General features: G+C 41.1%; 1 protein-coding gene across 2 annotated transcripts in view; it reads right to left on the bottom strand.

The window, feature by feature from the left end:
- The window catches only part of GRK4 (G protein-coupled receptor kinase 4), a 1,249,698-nt gene that overhangs the window by 181,924 nt on the left and 1,047,164 nt on the right, over nt 1–20,610 (bottom strand). For both annotated transcript variants that reach the window (XM_044062922.1, XM_044062923.1), the window contains exon 12: nt 17,676–17,884. In XM_044062922.1, coding sequence (XP_043918857.1) covers nt 17,676–17,884 — 209 coding nt within the window. The remainder of the gene's footprint in view (nt 1–17,675; nt 17,885–20,610) is intronic.

Genomic DNA, 20,610 nt, shown 5'->3' with positions numbered 1-20,610 from the left:
GGATTTGCATGACAATTTCACATAGGTAGTGGTATTCTTAAGGCTTGGGGATTTTGATGTTTTGTCAGGGTAATCGCCTGGTAGGAAGTTTTCTGGGAAAAATTTCTAAAAGTTCCAGGGGTACCTGGGATCCCAGGTAAGACAGCTTTATGGTCCAACCTGATGAATCAGGGCATTAGACTAAGAGAGGGTGCAACATTCTCCCATGTTTGTGAAGATTAGTCAAGAATGTTAACACACTTAGTGGGCATACAGACCAGCTGGTTCAAGATGTGTGTGCTTACAGAGTCCAGGAATCTCTGGGACTACATGTCTGGGGTCATGTAGAATTCCCACTTTACAGTTGGATAGTTAAAGTTGCTTGTGGATATGGTGTTGGGTTGAATGGGGAGTGTCTCCAGCATGTTTACATGTTACAGGTTTCCTGGGTCATACAGTGGGACCTCTACCTTGCAAGAATATGGTGTGAGACATTCTGGAAATGTGGACACGGAGAAGCTCAAGGATGCCATATGGTTTGACCAGTCTTGGGATATGTTTTTGATATAATTTAAAACAATGTAAGAACCTTCTCTGTGTGGAAGATTTTCAGTCCATATATTTCTAGTTAATCACTGAATATTAATCAGATCAGACAATAGTAGTAGAAGTAGCGAACGTAAACTCGTCTCAAGTCAAAACAAAACAAAAAGTAATAGAAAATATATAATTGTACAGCATTACTAAGTATTTGAAAGTAATCCAAGCAAGGCAGGCAGTCTATTTCCAGTCGAAAATCCTTTATTATAAAAGGTTTTTTGACTGGAAACAGACTGCCTGCCTTGCTTGGATTACTTTTGGATACTTAGTAATGCTGTACAATTATACATTTTCTATTATTACTTTTTGTTTTGACTTAAGATGAGTTTACGTTCGCTACTTCTACTACTATTGTCGGATCTAATTAATATATAGTGATTAACTAGAAATATATAGACTAAAAATCTTCCACACAGAGAAGTTTCTTACATTGTTTTGTTTTTGGACCCACTACACTTTAGTGGGTTGTTTTGAGACCTTGGGGATACCACGGAGATTACTTGTTTTTTGATATAAATTAAGACACCTCTAGCTTTTGTCCCCTCCTGTGCAGTAGCTGGTCTAAATGTGTGGAAGACATTATAGCTTTGCACTGCTGGGGTGCTCTTCATTGCTTTAAGTCATGCTTCAGTAACTGCACAGATGTCTACATTCTTCAAGGTGAGGAGAGCTTGCAGGGGAATGAAGTTTCTTGTTTAGACTCCTGGCATTGAACAATAACACCTTTAAATTTTCTTGGGTTGATTTTGCTATGTCGGAAGGTTTATCAGGTTGTCAATGCTTCCAAAAGACACAATGGGTTGGACAAGGTTTTAGCTAATGTTCAAAAGCCAAGATGGGACAGGTGCAGATTATTCCTGACAAACAAGTGTGATCTGTCAACCACATCATTCCAAGTTAATAGATATTCCCTTTTCCCTTCGAATGACACCAAAAAACTTAGATTATTAAAGTCAATGACTTTTTGTTCATATTATGGCATCATCCTTACAGAAAGTTGGATGCTGCTCAGTGCTGGGCTCAATGTCCTGCGACACAGTCCAAAACCTCCACAATGTTTCTCTTCATATAGTCCAGGGAAGTAAGTCTCGAGCATTTACAACATGTAGCACCATAGGGTCATACTGGTACTTGTGGTTCAATAACCAGGGAGTGTGTGCATGTACGTGTGAGATCTGGTGGATCCTGGCAATATAGGCAAGTGAAAGTGACCCTCTCCTTGCTCAGTCTGGTGAGTGGGACATCTGTGTTTCACACAATGGAGTCTCCTATGACCAAAATATTGAGTTGCATGGTGGTTTGCCTTGTGGGTTTACAGGTTGAGACACCATGAGTTGTGTGTGTGTGTGTGTGTGTGTGTGTGTCTCCTCATGGTGGGTGGGGTTGTTAAGAGTGTTTTTGAGGCTGGGTGGCTTTTGGAATTTAGGAAGATTACAATTAAGAGCCTCAGTTTATGTCGGTCTGCGTGTCTGATACATACTATGTGTGGTAGGTATGTATAGTGTGTGTATTTCTGACAAAATGCTTGTATATGAAAACCTTGCCTCCAATGACACTGTGCAACTACATCTCATATACTGTTTCAAGTTTAACACTTAGGTAGTTGTCAGTAAATACCAGGCACCTGCTTTGTTGCCTTAGTAAGCCCATATCCACCAAACTGGCTGCAGAGATGGTAGGAAAGTGCATATCCATGGTTAGTGGTCCTTATTACATGATCTACAAGAGAATGGTACAAGAGGGGTTTACAGCTGGCGTATAGCCTACAATCAAGATTATCCAAGACTAACTCAGCACTGATATTCTCCTTAAAGATGGAAAGAAGCAACTGAGTGTCCACGACATAAATTTTTTTTCAGTCCAGATTAGCAAATGACCATACTAACCATCAGCTGCTAGACATCATCTTTAACAGCCCCTGCCTTCTATGCCCAGTACCACCCCATAGGTGGGGCTACTGGTGGGTAGGGAAGACAAAGTTGAGAATGGTGCAAGTACAGTATTTTTTGCTCTGGATAAGGCTGCATAAAAAGGATGGAAGGGAAATTGAGAGTAGCATTGTGAAAAGCAAAATGGAGCCCTACTGATGGGCAGGCATATGTCACCAAAACTGACATGCAAGGGTGTCATGGGGGAAATGCCCCCTAACTATGCAGGGATGCAGCCCTCATTTGCCTACCCATTTACTGAAGCTGCACAGCACTATTGTGGTTTTCAGTTTCACTAATGGGTACTCATATCCTTCATGTCCTTGCATGATTCTGTACCCTCAACCCAAAAAAAGAGAAGCAGGGCAAGCCTCATGATTCCACTTTCCTGTAGGTGCCTGAGCTGCTGGATGAACTTGGCTAACATTGGTCAAAGTCAAGGTTTTACTCCTGGTCAGCAACAGGGCTGGCCACAACATAACATTCTTCTGGGGGCATCACCTACACAGTCAATAGGGGATCAAATCCACACTCCAGAAGACAGTCAGAAGTCAAATTAACCCACCCTTTGTAAATGTCCTAAAATGTGGTAATCAAACTAGTTAAATACAGATACATTAAGAGAATCCTATAGCCAACCATGTCAAATGTCACGGAGATTGAGAAGCAGAATACAACTGTATTCATCATGTGTCATTAGGAGCCAGTTCATAACCCTTAGAAGTCGGAGTATTATATCACAACCAAATCTATTTGAAACTGGAATGCAGAATTCATGATCCTTGAGGTCAGAATGAAGTATAGATCACCTTAAGAATCTTGCTAATAGATCAAAGATTTGAGATGGTATCTTCCACGATCATCTAGATTCACGGCAAACTTTGTGACAGCCTATGTAAGCAATGCCTCCTTTGTGTTGACCCTAAAAACCCTGCAGTTAAAACAGGATATGATAATCTACTAAATAAAGGAACTCAAGACTTCAAGGTATGCTGTTACTAAGTAGTTAGGAAAACAGCCAGATTTATACATTATAGGATGTAAACCTAGAACCAATGAGAGAATCCTGAGTGATAAATTTATCCTAACACTAAGACAGTAATGATGTCCACACAAATGTCTTTCTCTGAAAAGATATCAGGGGATGCAAAAATCCTAATGGAGGTACTCTAGCTCAGAAACATCAAGATAATCAAGTCCTAAGTTTATACTCTGCAGACAAAAATGTATCAGCAAGTTGCAAAACATGCTGGGTTGAAAAGCCTGTCAACTACTCAAGAAAATTGCCAGTCAATTAGCTGCAGCAGAGATGGCTTGACCGAAAAGTTGTCTTCTTTTGTGAGGTTTGTCATAAAAGATTATTCTGTTCGATTCTAAGTTTATCATCCATTATGCCAGAGATTCACCATTTGAGCTCATTGCTAATTCCTAATCCACAAAGCTCAAATTCAAACAGGGATAAAATTCCACAATCAGGGGATGGTTGAAATGTCTTCTTTCATGTTTTTTTTATATACAAGTAACTATGATGTTTGAGGAAACATGGAAATGGGTTATAATAATGTGCAGTAGAAGTGATGTTTTAAATAAAGTGTCATTTGGGAATTTCTTTCACTCTGTGTGGTGTTAATTTATTTAATACAGTTAAGGTGTATGATATGTGGGGGGTACATCTTTAAGCTCTAAGCTTTGTAATTATTAAAGAAAATTGTTTAATTATTTAATTGAATTAAGATGAATTAATGTGGTGATGGAATATAAAGGACTGCTGGGATTGTATCAGGTTATTCCATTGAAGGCCTAGGAGGCCGAGGTACCAGGATGAAGTGAATAAAGATAATTGGCAGCTACAGCAGTGCTTGGTGTTTTTTTGTTTGAGGAGAATTCTTAGCTCCTTTGTGTGGTTTGGTTTTTAGGCCATAAAACTCCACAGGACAGACAGGGCATGCATGAAATGGGGCAAATTAATCCTTGGAAAATGACAGGGTCTGTTGCAGGCTGACAGGATAATCAGTGATGATGAGAGGTTCATCTGGATCACACACTAGACTTCAGCACAAGCTGGAGTGCGACATGAAGACACCGTTCCACAGTGACAGCACACAAACTCACGTATTTCACCAACGAACAATCTGGAGGCTCCATCTGGGGCACCACCAGGTAACAATCAGACAATAAAATAGGTGCCATGACTAACTCACAGTCATTCCTGCTAGCAGGAAAAAAAGTCCATTGTATGTCCAAACAGATGGAGCACAATGGTGATGACCTAAAAAACTCAAATTCCTTCAGAATTTGTACATGAACCACTGACTCATCACTCAGCATACTAAAATCACCAAAATCAAACCATCATGGTATATTCAAGTCTGAGAAGACAAAGATGTCTAAACATGAGCATCCAACTAAGAGCACCAGCAATTTTTTCCTGTGCTCAATGCATTCTCTTCATTCACCTGTGCAAAATAGAGGAGCAACTACACTCCTACCTTCCATCTTGCCCCAGCACAAGGTGCTGAATAATGGAGAACCAATGTTGTAATGCTTCCAAAAGTATCAAACAGAACTCTTGTACAACCTTAATACCTGATATTTAGGAATTTTTAAGTGAAATATGTATTTTTTTTTTGGTACGAGTGTAATGTATAAAGATATTCTTCGCCTTTAAATGTCGAGTGGAATGCTGAATTGATGTTTAATTACCATCATGTACTGATTGGCCAGTGATTCTAATGAGCAGTATAAAATATGCAGTAGCTATGACTTTAGTATGGTCTGATGAAGTGATGGGATACATCACGAAAGCACTAACCTACTTTTAATAAAGACAACGGTTTTATTATTTCTATACATGAGTTGTGGCTCCTCCATCCTTTGGTTGGTTCACTGAATGCTGCTGTGGTTTTGTTTGAATACTCTTTTTCAACGCACCATTTATTCAAGATGTGACCTTGTTTGTGATATTACTGCGGTGGTGGTGCTGCGGTAGCGTTGTCGCCTCACAGTAAGATGCTGTTCGGTTCGATACTCAGCTAGAGCGTCTTCTGTGTGGAGACATGCGTGAATGGGCGTACCTTCGTTGAAGGTTGTGCGTCAGAGCTGGCAACTCAGTATGTAAAAATCTACTGCCAATCATTAGCGGACCTGAGTTCCGCTGTGGCGACCCCTAACCGGGAAAAAGCCCTTGTTTGAGATACTGTACTCTGTCAATATAAAAATGACCTCAAACACTGTACTCTGCTAGTCAATTTTGTAGAATCAGTGCTAAAGTGAACCGTTTTGTAAAGATGTATAAAAGAAAAGACACCTGTACTTGAAATAATTTGCTTGATTTTTGAATTGAAATATGAAAATTTGGAGTCTGTTGGCACGATCAAACGTAAAACAGTTGATGCAGTGTAGCCTGAAAGTGTATCGCATGCACTGAGACAAGAATACAGGTCAGATTACTGGAAAGAAATGCTGAGGATTAAGTGAATGATGAATTTAAACCAAAGACAGGTGAAGAGTGTAATATAAATTATGAAGATACTGGTGCTGAAAGATACAAAAAGAAAGTTGTACACTTAACATTCAAAAGGCACCAGATCAGTTTTGCTTTCCTAACCAAACAATGACTGTTAAGCATGTGCTATTACTGACTCCTCCATAGACACTCATATCCTCCAACAGGGACTTGCCAGAACCAAAACATGGTATACAAGCCATAAATTTAATGTTAAAGCCAAAAAGGTAGTGTAGCTCCATTTGGAAACTTTGTCTATCATACTGATTACCACACACCACTTAAGATTAACAGTCATTAGATATTGAAGTACTTTCACCAATGATTAACTATCCTTTGATCATGTGTCAGATACAGTTAGGAAATTCTTCTACCTTCCTCGGTTAATTACTAAATATTTAAACTCAAGGTCCACTGATGTCATAATCCTCATCTCTTCTTGCCTCATTAGATGAATCACACACTATAATAAATGTTTGGAATGTACTTCTCCAAATGCCTTGCCCAACTGAAAAGTCTGCGAATTCTCTAACTGAAAAAAATGAAAAGGCAATTTTCTAACTACTTGGAGAGAATAAATCTCTCACATTTCTCATACTGGCCCCCTAGATGGTGGCCTCTGCCTCACCTTCTAGGCCATGAAAGATCCTGTGCTATAGGCCTCCTCTGCCTCAGAAATACTGTTAACACCCATTTCAAAGATCTCAACCTTCATTGTAATATAACCAAGACTAGCTGGAGAGACAAGTTTCTCAACCAAACAATAGGAGTGTCCATATTCACCAAGGATAGTCACACCTCCAGGCGAGTTGCCCAACACAATACATCTGAAATTCTCCAGGAGCAACTAACACTAGGTAAGACTGCAATCCAAATTGTCACTTTCTACAGATCCCCCACCATGCCCCAAGATTCTCACTACACCTTTCTAAACATAATGGAAAAATATTAAGATCCAACCAAACACCATAATACTGGGTGATTTCAACTTTCCTGCCATTAACTGTGAAAACTACTTTGGTACCAACACCTTTTCCCAACGGTTCTTGGAATTCATAAATTCCAACGCCCTGGATCAATTAATCCATTGTCCCACCAGAGGCTCCAATATCCTAGACGTGGTCATCACCAACATGGGAGATAGATGCTCCACACCAGTGGTCACCCCCTCATTTGTCAGGTCTGACCATAAGCAAATCACCCTTGACATCCACATCCCACCCCCACCCCCCAGTAAGGAAACATCCTTAAAAAACTTCTCCAAAGCCAATTTGACAAACTTCATGACACCCATGCAGATGGGAGCTGAAAGTTCGACTGCTGAATCCTACAGTGAGGCACTGTACGAGCACATCCACTCGTGCATGAATCGTACCATCCCAAATAGAACCAAGATGCTCTCCTCCAAAAAAAGTAAGCCAATCTGATGGTCCCCTGCCATAAACAAACTTTACAACAGAAGAAAAAAACTGTTGCAGAAAAGAGGAAAATCCCAGGATGCAAAAAACTCCCTTACCAGCCTCAGTAAGTAGCGGAGATCCCTCATAAAATCCTCCAAAGCTAGTTATGAAAATAAAATTGCCAAAGATTCCAAAGACAACCACAAGGCATTCTATAGTTATGTCAAGAATCTAAATGGCAATGCTCAGATTTGCTCTGAGCAACAAGAGAATGGCATTACATATACTGATCCCAAAGATACTGCCAATATCCTGGCAGATTGATTTAGTGCCAACTTCACCCCCCTCTCACCCTCTAATAGGCCCATCTCAATACCAAAAGATTGCCAAATTCCAGTAATCATGACTACACAAGTAGAAACCGCACTCTCCAAAGCTAAGAATACAGCATCCATGGGACCAGATGACATCCTGGGCTATGTATTACATGAACTACAAAATGAAGTGTCATGTTTAATCATAGCCTCTCCTCAGGCTTCATGCCCACTGAGTGGCGCACAGCTACAGTTATCTCCCACCACAAGGGGGATCCACCTTGGATCCCGGGAACTACCACCCCATCAGTCTGACGAACCTGATCTGCAAGAGCATGGAACGCATTATCATGGAACTGATAAACAAAGACATTGGGAACCTTCAAACACCGGACCCCACCCAGTTTGGGTTCATGAAGGGCTGATCTTGTCTCCTGAACCTGAATGACTTCTTCAAATCAGTCTCCAGAGCTGTCGACGAGGGTAAGGTGGTCCACACAGCCTATCTGGACCTCACCAAGGCCTTCAACACCATCCCCCACTCTGGAATCATAGATAAACTTACTAAGCTGGGCATAAATCCCTATGTCAATCAATGGGTTGCCAACTGGCTTACTGACAGAACCCTGACTGTAAAAGTAGCAGACTCCAAATCTAGCTCCAGACAAGTGACAAGTGGAGTACCTCAGGGTTCAGTCCTGGGACCGCTCTTGTTTGGCATCTACTTCTCTGAAGTACAGGCCAACACTAAGGGACTAACAAAGTTCGCAGATGACTGCAAACTGGGAGCCATTACTGAATCCCCCAAATGATGTGGATATTCTAAAAAAGGGCCTTACAGAAACAGATGCTTGGTGCCAGAGCCATGGGCTCAAGCTTAATGCCAAGAAATGTATAGTTATCCCCTTTGGGAAAAACCAAGTACCCATGAATTACCACATAGGTGGCAGTACACTAAACACCGAAAGTGTGATGAGAGACTTAGGGACACAGGTGGACAGTAGTCTCACCTTCGATAACCACATCGCCACAAGAGTCAGGAAATCCTTCTATGTGGCACACCTCATCACTAAGGGCTTTTCATCCAGAAAAAAGGAAATCATTGTCCCACTGTACTCATCCCTCATTAGACCCATTATAGAGTACAACGACCTGTTTGGTATGTACCTCACAAGACATCTGCAACAGCTGGAAAAGCCGCAGAAATACCTCACTAAATGAATTACAGGCCTAAAGCAGATGCCCTATGCTGACCGTCTAAAAAAACTCCAGCTATACTCTGTGGCATATTGTCTACTCAGAGGCGATCTCTGCTTAACATACAAGGCCATGTCAAACCCTGAGTTGTTGGACATGCTCCACTTAAAGAAATCTGAATCCCTCAGAGTCACACACTCCAGGGATCTAAACCTCGGCATCACAATGAACAAAACATGCTGGAGGGATAGGTTCCTGACCCAGAGACTCCCCAGACTCTGGAGTAGACTGCCCATACATGTCAAGCAGAGCTCCTCCTTGGCCCTCTTTAAAAGGAACCTTGACAATTGAATGGAAGATAGGAAATTCACCCCGGGGATCACATCAGTCACCCTGCTAGACAGGGGTCCAGGGAAGTAAATATTGTGGGAAGAAATAACCAGGGAATTGTTATGGCTAGGCTTGTATAGGCCATAGGGCCGATAGCCTAGTACCAACCTATGATCTATGCTACAAACTTTCAGAGGATGTCAAACAGTATAACAAAATGACCTTCACATACTTTCTTCACAATAGGCTGTTACCCACAGATTTACTGCCGCAGTAAGCAGTAGGTCTCTTACAGATTGGGAGGGCAAATCGACACATCCCACTCTCTGGGTTTTATGGTTAGGCTGAATATGGTCACCCAACATGCCTCTCTAGTAAGAACTTATGGAACAATAAGTAAAGCACAAGGGCAAAAGCCATAGAAATCTGAATGTAAAAATAAGCATGTTACCACGGTACAGATCATAACACTAGAAGTAAATTCTCCCACTGTTTTGGGTCACTTGGCTTATGAGAAGGTGGAAATGGTAAAATTAATTCACAAAAGAGCATTTCTATAAAAAAAGTCATACAGATGCTTCCAATTCTGTACTGAACTATATAAATGATACTGTTCATGAATGCACAGATTTATTTTCTGATTTAAGTTTACCAAAAATAATATAATTGCTGTGACAGAGGTACATGTTGGAGAAAGTACAGTTGTGTACACTTACCATAAATGTAGATGTTCGAGTGTCTTCACTGTTGTAGTCATCACTGTAGGGTTCTTCCTGCTGGCAGGCAGCCCTCGGTTGGCCAGAATCCCAAAGTCTGGGTCCGGCGCCGGTTGTGCAGTCATCCTCCCTGACGTCAGAGCGCCAGGGTTACAAAGCTCCAAGCCGATGCCATGTTCTCCAGTCTTTCTTGTCGTGCAGTGGAAGCAGTTCGCAAGTACCGGTCGGCTGACTCCTGTTATTTTTGGCACTTCATTCCAAAGACTTTCTTCTTCTCAAAGCTAAGTACCCCATTGGGGAAACTTTTTTCTTGCTCCAGTCCGATGTCAGAAAAAGTTAATAATTGTATTTCTTGTGGGAAGCAAATACCTCATAAGGATTTTCACTCTTACTGCATTCCTTGTCTAGGCCCTGACCACGATGTAGCTAGTTGTCGGTTTTGTGCTAGATTTAACCAACGTACTATTAAGCGGAGATACGATTTTGATTTTCATTACTTTTGCAGGCGATTTAATTACAACATGTTGTCGGACACGCTTCTGACTACCAGAGTTCATAAAAAGTGCAAGGATAAGGACAGGCCTCCGAGGTCCAAATCAGACAACAGTTTACAAGCAGAGCCAGCTGCAGGTTCAGCCGTCATTAGTGAGACGCTTTCACAGCCCCTGTCATCGGCCATTACAGAACCGCTTGCCGAAACGGACTCCCACAAGGAGCCAACTAGGCCTTTGAGTACTCCAGGTGCAGGACCTTCGGATAATGCTCCCCCGGATGGGTCCAGAGCCGCTGTGCAGGCACCGGCTTCCGAGGGGGGTTTCAGGCCTACGCAGCTTCAGATAAAGGCAAAGACAAAGACAAGGACTCCTTCTAAAACAAAGACTCAGGCCCAGGCCTCCTCTGATCCGGGACCTAAATCTCAAAAACAAATGCTTAAAATGGAGGAGGACTTACTAACTATGATTAGGGGGGGTTCACATCCCCCTCCAGACAAAAGCCCAAGACAAGATTTGGACTATGAATCCTCTGATCAGGCATCTATCTCTTCAATGTCTTCCTCTGAACAGGATTATACTTTCCCTCCTTATGAGGATTCTGATGCTGAGGAATACATTCCTTCAGCTTCTCCCCCTGAGGATTTTTCTTTTGGGGAAACTTTACATGACATGAGGGAACATTTTCACTGGGAAGGACAGGAGTACTCTAAATCTAAGAGAAGGCTTAGGGATTTCCTTCTTCCCCAACACAGACCCCTGGCTATTCCTCCTATTTTGGATAATGTGGATGATGTCTTTTCTGAGGCTAGGTTAACTCCTGACTCCTTTCCTCCAGCCCCTGCAAAGCCTGATAGATATTACAGAGTCCCTGACTCCCACCAGTTTCTTTATAAAAATCCTACTGCTGATCCAGAAACCATTTCTCAGGGTCCTAAGGGTGTTAAGGCCACCACTGCTAAGAACCCTATTCCATTAGATAAGGATTCTAGACTTTGGAGAGATGGGGCAAAAAAGTGTACACCTCTGCTACTTTATCCATTAGGGCTTTAAATTGTCAATTTCATATGCTAAAATATCAGCAGTTTCTTCTGTCTGTTATGAAACAAAAGCTAGGTACCATTTCTGCATGTGCAGACAATAAGGAATTACTCGATTTGATGCATGCTACTGAGCAGGTGGGGAAACGTACCTTACACTGTGGTTTTGATGCTTTGGAGGCCTCTTGCAGGGCGGCTGCCACTGGCATGGTCATTAGAAGGCATGCTTGGCTAAAGGAACAAAATTTGCCTGATCAAGTGAAAGCAAAGTTACTGGATGCTCCTGTTCAACATAATGTTTTGTTTGGGTCTAAGGCTGAAGAGGTGATTAAGAAAATGGAGGATAAGGCAAAATCCAGGCAAACGGTTAAAGATTTCTTACAAGTTCAGCCCCCAAGATTTAGTAGAAATTGGCCAACTAAAAATTGGTCCTTTCCCAGCTCAGACAGGCCTCAGAGGGGTAGATATAGGTGCCCCAGAGGGAGGGCCCAAGCACAGACCTCTTATAGACCTAGACAGTGGAGTGCTTCCACCCCCAGCGGTGGAGAGGGCAGACCTCAATCATATAGGAAACAGGCTCAATGACTCCCCCTGCATGGCTCCAGGAACCTCTCGCCTGGAAGCCCCTCTAGGAGGAAAACTCTCTCTTTTTCACTGAAATTGGACTTGCATAACCCAAGACCAGTGGGTTCTGGATGTAGTTTCAAGAGGTTACAAATTCCACTTTCATACCTTGCCAAGACCAAACGGATGGCCAGACCTACCAAAAAAAAAATGGGCAGAGGCATTAAACCAGATGAGAGCCCTCATGGCTATGAGGGACATAGAACTGGTTCCACAATCAGAGACGGGGGAAGGCTTTTATTCAAGACTCTCTCTACTTCCCAGAAAACAAAATTCTTGGAGATCCATCCTGGATCTGTCAGTCTTAAATACTTTCCTGCAGATACCAAAGTTCAAGATGCTTACTCTGCAGCAGCTCCTGCCAATGTTGAGCAAAAATGCATGGATGGTGACATTGGATTTAAAGGAGGCTTACCTACACATTCCTATCAGACAGGAGTGCAGAAGATACCTCAGGTTCAAGGCAGGCTCGAAACATTACCAATTCTCTTCGCTGCCCTTTGGCTTGTCTACTGTGCCCAGGGTTTTTACCAAGTGCCTGGCTCCAGTAGTAGCTTACTACAGGCTCAAGGGAATTCAAATTTACCCTTATCTGGACGACTGCCTTATTCAAGCAGACAGCAAGGATGTCTTACTCCAGCAACTGGAATTTGTTCAAAATCTACTCAAGTACCTGGGATTCACTGTGAACGTAAAAAAGTCAAATTTGACACCCACACAACAGATAACTTTCCTGGGAGCTCTTTTAAACACAACAACCCAGATGGCATTCCTGACATCCAAAAAACAACTTCAGCTGGCTTCAACTTTCAAAACCCTGGCGTTAATGTCTCAGCTAACTGCAAGGAAATTCCTGCAGGTTTGGGTTACATGGCCTCCTGCATCCTTCTCATACCATATGCAAGACTGCATATGAGGAAGATACAATGGTACCCAAAAAGAGTATGGTCCCAGCATTGTCACAGTCTAGACACAGAGATTGCTGTCTTGCCTTGCCTGCAAAAGGAATTCCATTGGTGGGCCATGGCATGTCTTCAAAACAAAGGGAAAGCCTTCAGTCTACCTCCAGCCTACCAAGTGTTAACCACGGACGCCTCGGATTACGCATGGGGAGCCCACTTGCAGGGGAAAGGCCTGCAAGGTTTTTGAACAGAGGATCAGAAGCATCTACATATCAATTTAAAAGAGATGTTAGCTGTGCAGAATGCCCTCTTGGCTTTCAGGGATCTTCTACAGCCAGGGCAGCTACTGATACGGACAGACAACACCACAGTTATGTGGTACATAAACAAGCAAGGGGGTTCACACTCCTACCCCCTTTGCAGACTAGCCATGACTCTATGGAGCACAGCACTAGCTTGCAAAGTGGACCTACAAGCTCAGTTCCTGCCAGGGAAACAAAATACTCTGGCAGACAGCCTGAGCAGGAACCTGTCAGACCCACACGAGTGGATGCTAGACACCCAAATATTCAAGATGATTACAGAAGCCTGGGGCTGCTCGGACATAGATCTATTTGCATCTCCCCACAACTACCAGTTACAGACTTTTTGCACAAGGACATATTACAAACTAGCATGGAAAGTGGATGCTCTCTCATTCAGTTGGAGGAACCTCTCGGGGTATGCCTTTCCTCCTCTACCTCTTCTTCCACGGGTGTTATTAAAGATAAAACAGGACAAACCCAAGATAATTTTACTGGCCCTAAATTTGCCTCATCAATTTTGGTATTCAACACTGATTAATCTATCCCAGGAGCCTCCTTGGATTCTACCTCAGATTCCAAATCTTTTGTCCCAACACCAGGGCCAGGTTCTGCACTCTCATATCAAAACTCTCAGCCTTGCAGCCTGGCGTATTCAGGGTCTATGATTAATCCTACCCTTTCCAAACAGGTCATGGATGTTATCTTAGAAGCCAGACGGCCTAGCACTAGAAAATCTTATGAAGGTAAATGGAAGAGATTTTACACCTGGATGCATGCTCAGAACACAGATCCTCTCATTCCAAATATTCCATTAATTTTACATTACCTAACACACGTTACATAAGGGTTTATACTTTTCCTCCATAAAAATACATGCCTCAGCTATCTCTGCACATTACAATACAGATCCTCCAATTTTTTCACATCCACTTCTGAAACAAAATCTCAGAGGAGCAAAGAATTTAAGGCCCCCTAGGACACCACCCATACCTGCCTGGGACCTCAACTATGTTCTTTACAGTCATCACTGTAGGGTTCCACAGCCATGAGCGCTTGTAACTCCGAGAATCTCCTGGCTGAAGTCAAAGCCAGTAGGATAGCGGTCTTCCATGATAAATACTTTATATCAGATGTGGCAGCAGGCTCAAAAGGAGGCAGAGTAAGTTTTTCCAAAACATAGTTGAGGTTCCAGGCAGGTATGAAACACGAACATCAAAACCAGCAACTCGCAAAAGTAAAACAGAGCAATGAATGAAGCAAATGCAAGCACACGCAAGTAGAGTTAATAAAAGACATCCGTATCATTACTTTTGTAAATCAAAACAAGTTTTACATCTGAACTGATGGGAGAATCTGAATAAAGTGGTTAACACGGTGCATTACCTAACTGACCCAATGGTCAGAGGAATAAAGTCTTTACTGAGCCCCATATGACTCATGTTTGACTAGCAGAATGGGCTTGGAAGGGGGAAGGATGGTAATATGTGGCCAGGGAGGAGAGAGGCAGCATAGGCTCACTGTAACAAAACACAGTGATGGGCCTGATGAGTTCCATGCTGTATAAGTGGTGTGCCACTTAATTGGAATATTGCTCATGCACGATAGTATGCACGCATTTCCTGGGAGTTAATGATTGCTGAACTTTAAAGGCTACCACAGGGTGGGGGTTTATGCACACTCCATGGCAGCAATAGGACGCTGCACCACCATCCTTCATCTCCTCAAACTCCAGGTATGAGTCAGGTTGAGCTCAAGGGAGGTAATCATGCATCTGTTAGACCCAGTGAAGGTGGAGAGGAATTGGTGACAGCCGACTGTCAGCTCCGTGGAGGGGGAAAAAAAGAGCATTACCCATAGCTTGCAGCTGAAGAAATGGCATCAGCAATGCCAGATGGTAAGCTATCTTCAGTACTACATGAACATGAGGAAGTCTGGCAGACAAAGCTACACGAAGAAAGTTCCAAGCTGTTCATACGTACTATTCTATCAGGAAATGTTCTAGTGCATGTTTTGGTATTGCAACCGTACAAGCGGGATTCCACAGAGCTGTCTTATGGGTAACTGATGGAGTAGAAGGTGTTATAAGCATAACATTATTTATTACTATGGTGTCAAACACAAGAGCATGACAAAATACTGCTATAGCTGCTAAACAGATTAAGACAGCATAGTTTCAAGTTATATAAGAGCTAATCTAATGATTGTGGCAAGTTTGAAAAATAAGTCACATTTTAATGTCAGGGGGACTGAAATATATTTTATTTATATATATATATATATATATATATATATACACACACACACACACACACACACACACACACACACACACACACACACACACACATATACACACACGATTTCACAACTGCATTTAACTCTGCCTTCACACACCATAAATCAACCCTCTGCTTTTCTATACACAGACGAAATAAAGTTGTGAAACTTCATGATTATACAGTCTGTGCTCTACTCTGTCTACAACCAATATGGTTGATAACACAGTAGTTACACTGCTCTAGATATGTCATAACTATAATTACAATGCATTAAATTTATGTGTTTCATTACAATTCCTTTAGAAGGGCTTGTGTTACAGCTGTTACCAGTCTAAAGCAAATCCACTCAGTTCTTTTGCTAAATTTCCACAAAGATGAATAGAGCAGTAGTTCTAATTACATTTTGTCTGTAAGTGCGCTTCCAAAAAAAAAGTTTGGGATTAGATGCATTTACTAAAAACAATAAGTATATCACAAAGTGATTCAGCTATGATCAGCTATGTCATAATGTAGGCAGAATTATCCATCAGTGAGACTTAGAAAAGCAGTGCTTAAATGTTGATAAAACTGTCTGACAAGAATGCTAATAGGTGACAAATTCATGGGAGTCCGACACTATTTAAGTACTTTACGTAAAAGGTTAGGGATTGCTATAATTTGTGGTTCTCTGGTAAATTACTGAGGAATGAAGCAACCACATGGTGGTTTTCAGACCCCCAAAACAAAGTTACTCAAGTATTTCTCTGTGCATCCTAAAAACTGCTCATCTCACTGTGTTTATCCAGTCTGTATGGCATAATGAACATCTGGTTAATAATAGCTTGGTTACTAGCTTACTTCTGATGTTCTCAGACAGTATGACTTCCTGAACTTTACTAGTGAAGTCAAGTTAGGAACATCTTGAGTAGCCATTAAAAAGTTATCAGTTAATATTACTGTTGCTCATCTGGTCAGGATAAAACAGACGAACAGTTGTGGGCTCGGTTCAAGCAGCTTTATTACACACAAACACATCGGGAATGAGGCTTAGTAACTTAAACTTACAAACAGACCGACTACTACACTCATACATGTTAACACTCTGGCTGTTCTCTCAAAATGGCACTGCTGCCTGCACGTGCTCATTACTTATATGCACGTGCTACATCTGGAAATTCTTAAAGTTACACACACGCTCTGTTCTACAATTACTTTATTCATTACACTATATTCTGTGATAGGACAAAAGTGAATTTGAGATGATGCTCAGTGGACTGTGATGAATCTGGGGATAAATGGTCATACTTGCTTTGTGGTATAACTACTGAGTCTACTTGGAAGTAAAACATTTCTGGAACAGACTTTGGGGGAAGACTATGCAGTGAGAGCTCTGTATTCCTTCTTTAAGGCAACACTTCACATTTTAGATTTTTGTGCTACAGACATGGAGGACAGTACAAACAGCACTACATTTTTTTTCTCCAAGATGATACGATTTGCATTTTGGATGATTGTAAAGTTCCTTGTGGTATCACAATGACACCTGAGAGGGTGTACCTGTATTAAGACACAAGTCAAGCCTTCCATTAGTATCACTAATACCACTCCAAGCATATACATTACTGATGAACTAGCACAATGCTCCAGAGTATTTAAACCCAATTACTAGAACAATGACCAAGGCTGTTGGGGCAATATATGGTATTTTTAATGCTTTTTTACTGAGTTAGAAAGAAGATTATAACTATGTAATCAACCAACCACCAACAACTGAACAAGTAACCTGTATTTAAACAATCAAAAGGTATAAACCTACCTCAGGCACCTCTTTTTATACAAATTCATTTAATTTTTTTTGCCTTACATGTTTAGAACTACATGACACTGGTTTCCACCATTATTTTGTAGGAGTGAGAGTATCACATCTGAAAGATGGCTTATGATTCCAATTTCACATACATGCATGAAGGCATTTACAGATGCTAAACTACAACAGGATACGTAAATGACTTGAAAGGCTTACATCTGCATATCTAACGGAATATTTGGCCTCATTAATTATTCCAGTTTTCAACATTGCACATACCATATGACAGATGGATTTGGCATCCTCGGAAAACTTTTCGGAGTACTCTTCCTGATCTTCCTTCACCCTCCGGTCCACTTCATCTCTCTTAACTTTTTCTTTCCGTTTACGAAATGGTGACTGCCCTTGAATCATCTCATAAATTAGGCAACCCAAGCCCCACCAATCAGGGCTAGTGGTATAACTTTCATTGTTTATAACTTCTGGAGCTAGTAAACAAAAAACAGGCACTCAGAAATACAATAATTATGCAGACTGTCATAAAAACTCTTATTAAAAGGTGGTCCATAAATCATAAATGTGAAGGAAAAATTAGTAAGACTTGTTTCTGGCACATTCCCATACTCATATAATACACGGATTTCAAAAATGCTGTAACAAAGTTCTGGTAAGAAAACAAATATGAATACAGGATGCATGTAGCCCACTCTAAAACCTGAGGGATCTCCTGAAGAGTTTGCAAGATAAAATTCAGTAAGTGTAACAAAAAAATGTTGTTAATGTATAATAGTCCTGCTTAACACATAAAAAGTTGCATGTAGCTTTAGTGACACCTTAATTAAGGGGCTAAAAAATGTTAAAGTTACTCCTGTGCTTGGTGCCACTGAGTAAAGGCTATAGTTGGCTCTTAACACAGTAGCCAAACTGACTTCATCTTCTTGCTGAGGTTTCATTCTAGTGTAACATTTAAAATTAGGTTCAGATCAGTCTTATGACAAATAAGTTAAAAATAAAAAAACAAAACAATGCAAATATGCAGACAAAAGTTGATTAAGTGTGCAAAATACATACTTAGCACAGGGTCTACATTATAACATCAAACTGCCATAATACTGAATCGCAGACCATCGAAGCACATTATGTCGAACTGACCAGTCACTGAAAAGCTGGTAACACAAAAAGCAGTGTTTCAGAAGAGGAGAAGCAAGCCCCCTTGCAGCACTCACATCCCCTGCATATTACATACACCAACTCAGAGACTGCTCTACACTGGAGAAAGAACAAACACCAGATCCCAATAAATGCCAGCATTACTGAAACTGATTCGATGTCATGTGCTTCAATTCTCTGCTATTCAGCATCAAGGCAGTTTGAGGTTAGGACAGGGACTCGCCTAGCACAATATTCACAGCATTAGGATGAGACAGAAAGGGTGATGTGGGCTCTCAGCACAATATAAAATTGTATAGTAAAAATGTAATCTATTTATAAATTTAGTAAAGATGTGGATTAGCTGGTTTAGGGATCCTTTTTCAGCCAAATTCCATTATTAAGGTAAAAACAGTAAATGGATTCTCTAAATTTCTCCAAATCTTAGTTTCAATTGCACAGATGGCTAAAACCCTGAATAGTGTCCAGGGGAACCAATGAACGATTAGTAGCTCAGGTGTCTGATGGAGCCACCACAATTCCTTAGGGGGGTAAGTGTTGAAAGAGGTGGCTCAGGGCAGATGTTCAGCCACAAGTGGCAGGTCTCACAGCAAATACACACGAATGTACATTCTCATTGGGGAGGGCACTGTGAAGACTGAAGTGATGCAGGCTTCCATACAAATCCTAAATATATATGCCATTATTAGTAAAATATTGGAGGGGACACAAATCACTTTTGAGGTTGACTGTAAGACAGTCTCTCCAGCCTGCCCCCATTTTCAATGGGGAAATGCCAAGACTGGGAAATGGGCATGGCTGATACGGGGAGGCCTGAAGGTTTGTGGGCACAGTGAGGAAAAAACAAATCACTCCAAAAACAGTCACAATGGCTTCCAGAACTAGAAAAGTCAAGAGTAATTTTATTGGTCTAAATAACACACAAAGCCTAGTGAGTAACAGTAATCATACTTCATCAGCAAATAACTCTTATGGTAGGAATCACCGATACCTGCATCTACACTCAAGCCGGCAAGTATAGAAAATGTGCTTGAAATATGATTCCTTGCATCTCATATATTGTATTTATTATTATTTTTATTAATCAGCTGCTTCCAGTGGTCCAGAGGTTGACTCCCTCAGCTCCCATTTGCATAACTGTGTGCTTGATTAAGTAATTTAACCAGACAGCACTTGTGGGCTGAGTCTGAAAAAGGTCCAGGGGATTAGTGCAATATCCCAATTAACAAATACAAAATAAAATCTTCCTAGCATTGATTGATGCTGTCTCAGCTTGCTGATGTTAAATTTTTCTTTCTCTTTACTTGTGTCTTGGTTCTTAATAGCTCTGTGGACAAGCTTATTTTTATTTTTATTTATTTTACATTTATTTTACATTTGTTGACCGGGCTAGTCCAACTGGATAATTTCCATTTTCAGTGGAGGCCCGGGGAGAAAAGCTCCCAAGATAAAACAAGGTTATAAAAATTAAATCATTTACAATAATTTTATATGTTACATACATTGAGCAACAATGTTACATCACAGTCTTGGTCAAGTAATAATAAGACATAGAACTATCCACATATAGAGAGAGACAGTAGTTCTTTATAGAACAATTAGGTCCTTTGATAACATAGAGAAAGGTTGCAATTTAGATTTGTGGGGATATAATAGCAGGAAGAAAAAAGTGGATTAGTCTGGATTTGTACAGGAACAGAGCCAAAAGTTGTTCAGATGTGAAAGAAGTTGTTTTTTGAAAAGAGGAAAGGAGGTTAGTGAGGTGATGTGTGAAGGGAGGTTATTCCATATTTTGCCAACTGAGTTGGAGAAAAGGCAGTTACCTGCTGAATTTGTAATTCTAGCTATGTTGACCTGTAGCTTTTCGGCGGAGCGCAGCTGTTTCAAGTTATTATAGGGGATTAGGAGGTTATTGAGAGCAGGTGTCTTTAATGGTTGGTACAAAATGTTATGAGTTATTAAGAGTTGTTGATATATGAGCTTGTTAGGAAGTTCTAGCCAGTGTAAGTGTTTTAAGTTAAGACAGTGGTGGGTTCTATACTGG

The sequence above is a fragment of the Protopterus annectens genome, chromosome 2.part1 (genome assembly GCF_019279795.1).
Source record: "Protopterus annectens isolate FY-2018-M chromosome 2.part1, PAN1.0, whole genome shotgun sequence".
NCBI classification, from domain to species: domain Eukaryota; kingdom Metazoa; phylum Chordata; order Ceratodontiformes; family Protopteridae; genus Protopterus; species Protopterus annectens.
Note: the sequence above shows the minus strand (reverse complement) of the source record. Positions and strands in the feature narration are given on the sequence as shown.